Consider the following 6,328-nt stretch of genomic DNA (forward strand, 5'->3'; position numbering starts at 1 on the left):
TGAAAAGAGGAAAAGCGGCGGGACTGGATGCTATTCCAAATGAGCTATATATGGCACTCAGAGAATCTTTATCTCCACAAATAACAGACTTACTTAACGGGATGTACAAACAGCATGAAAAGATTCCAGACTCTTGGAACGATGCCATTATCACCATAATTTTAAAACCCGGAAAAAAGCCGACACTGTGTGAATCTTATCGCCCGATATCACTTCTCAATTGTGACTACAAGATCTGCACAAAAATCATGGCAAAAAGGCTGGGGGATGTGATGACCCAGCTAGTTCACTCTGACCAGAAAGGATTCATCAAAGGAAGACAGATTCATGACTTAACTCATGAACTATTTGGGGCAATAGATGTCGCTTCCTCCGAAAAAATTCCACTCACAATTCTTACCTTTGACGCCGCAAAGGCATTCGACCGAGTGAACTGGGCCTTTCTAAACGAGGTAATGATAAGAAACAATCTGGGGGATTCCTTCCGACATATGGTGAAAGAGATCTATAAGACTCCAAGATCTAAAATTTTGGTGAACGGAGATTTAACTAATAACATAAGAATCGAAAGAGGCACAAGGCAAGGGTGCCCACTTTCGCCATTATTATTCAATCTATACATTGAACCCTTAGCAAGTTTAATCAGGGAAAATGAAAATATACTCCCATTTAGACATCAGGAGTGGTCCAAAAAAGTGGCCCTATATGCGGACGACTTAATGATTTTCACTACCGATTACGAATCCTCCATACCCGAAATCTAAATCACTCTCGAGAATTTTGGTAAAATCTCAGGATACTTGATAAACCACTCAAAAACAGAGATTATGTCTTGGAACACTAACTTCACCAATCAAAACATCAAGAAAGAAATCAAATATTTAGGGATCACAGTAGTCCATGAACTGGAAAGAATTCCTCAGTTGAACTTAAACAGAGTGGCAGGCGAAGTAAGAAAGCTCTTAAAAACCTGGAGTACCCTCCCCTTAAGCCTAATAGGCAGATCAAACATCATTAAAATGTCTATTCTCCCGAAATATACATATCTGTTTAATACAATACCGCTTGAATTTAAAAAAAAATAATTAAAGAAACTGCAGGGAGAAATTTCAAGCTTTATTTGGGCCTCCAAAGGAACCAGAATATCGTGGAAAAAAATCAGGAGAAGGAAATTACAAGGAGGGATAGCGAGCCCTGATTTATGGGAATACTATAGAGCTTTCTTCTTCAAAAATATGAGATCATTGTTGGGCGTTCATCACTACTACCCTGTTTATCTCCAAGCATTAACCAGAAAAGCCGACCATTTTCTGTATAAATTTGGGCACCCAAAGTACTTTAAAAAAATAAAACTAAAGATTTTAAAGGACGCGGCCAGGCTATGGGCTCAGATCAGAGGAACCCTAAACATTTCATATTATAGCTCGCTAGCTCCTATATGGGACTCCCCAGGTACCCCAGAATGCTTAAAAGACAGTTTGGCAAATCCTTTAAAAAATGCAAACATAGTTCATTGGGGACAAATACTGAAGAGGTCAATACTGATTTCCTGGGAAGATCTCCAAGTAATTACAAACTTCACCATCTCCAAATTTAAATATTACCAGCTAGCAAGCTGGGCAAAAACCCTGACAAAACATGAAAAGGATACCGAAGAACTAGAAAGAGAAATGAAGAAAGTGTTACCCATAAAAAAAGAGATAGCCAGATGGTACTGGGTACTAGTAACCTCCGACGATGAAGATGCCAAGATAGCAGATTCAATCTGGGGAAGAGATCTACAAATCCCAAATCTAGAAGATGTTTGGCTAAAGTCAATCGAAAAGTGCTGGGATACATTAAAATCTGCAGCGTTAAAAAGAAATCACCTTTTCACAATCCACAGGGCTTATTGGACCCCCAAAAGACTGTCCAAATTTAAAGGTGCTCAAACAAGGAAATGTCCGAAATGTGGAGAGGAAAAGGCAGATGATATACACATCTTCAAAGACTGCCCTTCCCTCATTGAGTTTTGGTCCGAAGTGGGTAAGACATTGAATGCGATATTACATCAGCAACTAACTGTAAGTACCTTCCTTGTTTTGTTTGGGATTGATAATAACAGTATAGGAGCGGGGAGCCTAACAAAGAAACAAGAAAACCTGGTTTTTGTAATGATGCTTCTTGCGAGAAGAGAGATATGCATAAAATGGGTAGGTCCATCATCCCCTACGGTTGGCGAATGGATGAATTCAGTCATAAGAATAAACAAACTAGACAGAAGGGGAAAGCATTCCAATAGAAATAACTTTTGGGAAATATGGGAAAATCACTTTAAATCTGTTAAGTAATGGCTGGGACGTAACAGTGATCCGATGATTACGCGATAGAAACTTCTGTGGATGAAAACAATTTTCATCGAGTAGTCAAGGTGGCTATCTCCCCTCCACGAACAATAAAAACACAGAAAGTTATTTATGTGTTGGTTTAAGAGGAGACCCTTATGCAAAACCTGTTGGCTGAGAAATTCCCCTCACTCCCTTACATTAGGGCGGGGCTGGCATGGTAATTGCAGAGGCTGAACCTTGATACTACCAAAAAAACATAAAAATCGCAATATGAGGATTTTAAAAAAAACAAAAAAAAACAACAAAAAAAAAAACAGAGATAGCCCGGTGCCCTCCGGTGTGGTGCGGTGATCAACCATGACGCTGCTTCCTTCAATGGGCGCCGCCATCTTGCGGACCTTCCTCGCGCCAAAATCTGACTTTTCACTTTACCGACATTAAGACCTTTTAGCGCCGTGAAGGGGTTGTGTGTCTTGAGCGGCACCTACGCGGGTGTATGGAAGCCGTTCGTGTGGTATAGGAAGCCCAGTCTCTGGTGTGCGCCAAAATGCAGCGGGTGTCCCAGCCTTGCGTATCGTGGGCAGCTCACCCACGCTTAGTGCGGAATTAGAGCCCTCCCGTTTTGTGAATGCTTATAGTGTCCATGCGCCTTACCGCTAGCGTGTGTCTGCAGCAATAACGCTCCGGTATCGCATACCGCCTCCAGGGACACTCACGCGACCGTAGCAGAGTCTGTCAGGTCCGGGGCACAGCAACCGCCATCTTGCGCCGCTCCTGCCGACCTCCGGAGCTTCAATCTGTCACAAATTCCGATGAGATGTCCTGCAGCTTGGGGCTCCAGATTTGGAACGAATGTTCTCCATCTGTTTAGCTGCCTCGGGAAGTGTAGCAATCACCTTTTCGGGAGCATTATGTGACTGGAATAGCGCGTTGTTTAGTCCGTCCGGCAGAGCTGTCTGCTCAGACAACCATTCCGCAGTGCGCCCTCTAGCGCCCCCCCCGGCTAGAAATAGTTTTAATATACCTCTGTGCTGGAATTGCTAAAAGGGGTGTAGTGGAGGTCTTTTGTATTCAATGTACACAACCTCCTGTGTGCATCAACATGTTTCGAAGCGTATAGCTTCTTCTTCAGGATGGGGTGCACAGATCCCCACCTTACTCACATCAAAATGGTATAATGCGGAAAATAGACTGAATGTGCCTATTATTGGTAACTGGTTTCCAAAGCGTTAGTTCCTGCAGTGAGGACCTGGAAAAGAACACAGGGAAAAAAAGGGTACATGGGATATTAAATAGCGACATCCATCATGTCGGAGTAGTGACCTATAAAAGTGAATGTACACTCTAGACATATATGTCATCCTAATCATTCCGATGCAGTGCCCTGAAAAAAAGGGGGACAAATACAAGACACACGAACATTAAACATAGAGCACACACTCTATAGTAAATCCACTGGTTGCCGTGGTAATCAGTGGTTGTTGAAAGCTCAAGTTTTAAAGGGTAAAGGGGAGAAACATGCATACTTGCTACAACATGGCCAGTGGCATCATGAGCCTGTGTGACGGAAGGACACAGTCCTTAATAGCACTCTGTAGAATAAGCAGAACAAAGTGTCAAAGAAAATCAGTCGAAGTCTGAAAGGGTTTATTAATAAAAGAAAATGAATTATTTGTGAATGACAGATTCGCTCGACCAATGGTCCTGCAGCAGACTGTATCAGAGCAAATGGGGCAAGCAAAGGCAAAGCACACATTTAAAGCATTTTACAAACAGGCTTCCGATTAGGACATGAGTTTGTGAAACAAAGTGAGTACACAGGTACCTAAGTCTGAGAACATGAGAAAGTCAGAAGACAAACTTCAGCTGCAACAAGAAGCTAAACTGTTTCGGCTGAGGAAGCCAATCTAGACTTCCTTGAAGAAAAGAAAAGAAAACTTGTGTGAGGTTATTTATTGTAACCACCTAGTTAAACTGTGTGATATTTGACAAATATGCATGGGTTACTGGCCATTCCACAGCTATGTAATTTATATTTAGCTTTGAATGCAACTCAAATGCTCTACAGTACTCCACATCCTCTGTATTTCTTAAAGCTCGGTTCACCATCTTTTGGAGAAGTTGTTTCTGATTTCTGACATAGGCATACGTATTCATAAATTTCCAGAAGTAAAATGATCGCACTTGTGGAAAAGACATTTGTGACTTGGGCCTATCTGACCCTTTGTAACCCGGGGTGGAGGGAACGCCTTCACCCATTTGTTTCCCACTACGACTGAGGGCAGTATTTGCTTTGATCTTAAGGCAGTGTACTTTGGTGGGAGAATGGTGGAACAGTGACAAGCGCCACCATGCTGATGTCCCTGCAGGGCAGCTTGGCAGAACTCAGCTTCCCAGAATCCCCCACCTCGTTACTGGCAAGACAAGCCTGGGGCTTCCAAAGGGAATCCTGGGGATTCATCAGGCACTACGTGTCCCCAACCCAAAGCACCCTTGTGACTGCAGGATGACCTTCTTTGAATGAACACACTCCCAACATCTAAAGGGGAATGCTTGTATATCATGTGCTTTGAACTGCTGTGTCACATTGCCACCCTTTCCAAGTCTTCCTCCTGCCAAGCAGCGGAAAATCTTGCTGCAAATGCATCTAACGGTTTCTCATGTGGTCAGGATTTGTTGGGCTGCTGATGGTTTTAAAGACAGGGGTACCTTCTAATTGGCAGCATCCTTGCAACAGCCTTTTAATTGGCAGCTAGGTTGCTGCACCATGGCGGATGAAGGCTGCAGCCTCCCTCCAGCCTCCCTATGTCAAGGATACCACAGGGGCCACAAGGTGTCCATTCGCATGCAATATCTAATTGCTAAATAAAGATACCTCTAAGGTATGCTCTTTTAACAAAATCGCCGATGCTCCAATACTAGAGTTGGAGAATACAGATAAAGAAAATGTTGTCCTAGTTTTGTGTGTGATTTTATATGATTTTGGGGAAGCCTCCTTTTTACGGATGTTCTAATTTTGTCTCCACCTCCAGGGGAAGGTTGCATCCAAAGACCTCAGCTCCAGACCCTTGGAAGTTTTCATGTGCAGTGTACTGAAGAGACAGGGCTATGGCGAAGGTTTCCGCTGGCTGTCACAATACATCGACTGATGCCAAAACTTTGGCATAACTTATCATATCTTTGGACATGATGTCTGGTCGTTCAGAATACTTAACTTGAATTCAGGAAGCTATTAATGGTTATGCATATGTTTGTTTCAGACCAGTAATAATGAACTATACAATTTTAAGTGTGACTGTTGAAAACTGATTTTGAGTTTATATGTTTATAGTATGTCTGTTTTCTCATTTATCTAGTCACATAATTTATATATTTTTTGCGATATATAACTTGCCTGTCAAATCTGCCACTGATAATGTGTGAGTACCTTTCCATTACAAGACGAATAAATGCACTTTTAAGATAAAGAAAACTACCACATACTTGCAAATGCTGTTTCGAGATTGTGTTAAAGTTTTGAAATGTATATTTTTGTGTACTATTTGATGTGTGCAAGCATACACGTGCGAGCACAAACAAGCACACATATCACATGTACAACAAATGATGGGTTAATTGATAACAAATTCTTAGTTTTCTGTTTTGAAGATTTTTCATGCAATATAGTGCAATAAATCAACCATATTTTACTCATAAATGAGAACAGATTCAATTCAATATGTTTTACTTTTAACTACGCCAATCTAAGATAAGTAATTGTTTTGACATATTTTAAGTGAATAATAATGTTTAACTTTATAACAGCATAAACAGCTGTTCTTTCTTTGCGACTATTTTGTACCAATTTGTTTATTTCTAATACTCTTAAGCTGCTTTAATTTCAGAAATCTAAATGTATCCGCGAATCTTTAAGCCAAAACGTCCTCCTACAATGTGAACAAATTATCTGGTTCACAAAGGTATTTTACTAGTCTTCTATCAAAACATCACTTTTTGTGGTT

The 6,328-nt window shown here is 41.3% G+C and overlaps 1 protein-coding gene across 2 annotated transcripts in view; it reads left to right on the plus strand.

Annotated features, from left to right (window-relative positions):
- The window catches only part of LOC144769233 (small COPII coat GTPase SAR1B-like), a 382,034-nt gene extending 376,010 nt beyond the window's left edge, over positions 1 to 6,024 (plus strand). For both annotated transcript variants that reach the window (XM_078653274.1, XM_078653275.1), the window contains one exon: positions 5,360 to 6,024. In XM_078653274.1, coding sequence (XP_078509400.1) covers positions 5,360 to 5,476 — 117 coding nt within the window. In that variant the 3' untranslated portion in view covers positions 5,477 to 6,024. The remainder of the gene's footprint in view (positions 1 to 5,359) is intronic.
- Positions 6,025 to 6,328: the final 304 nt, after the last annotated feature.

The sequence above is a fragment of the Lissotriton helveticus genome, chromosome 7, assembly GCF_964261635.1.
Source record: "Lissotriton helveticus chromosome 7, aLisHel1.1, whole genome shotgun sequence".
Lineage (NCBI taxonomy): Eukaryota > Metazoa > Chordata > Amphibia > Caudata > Salamandridae > Lissotriton > Lissotriton helveticus.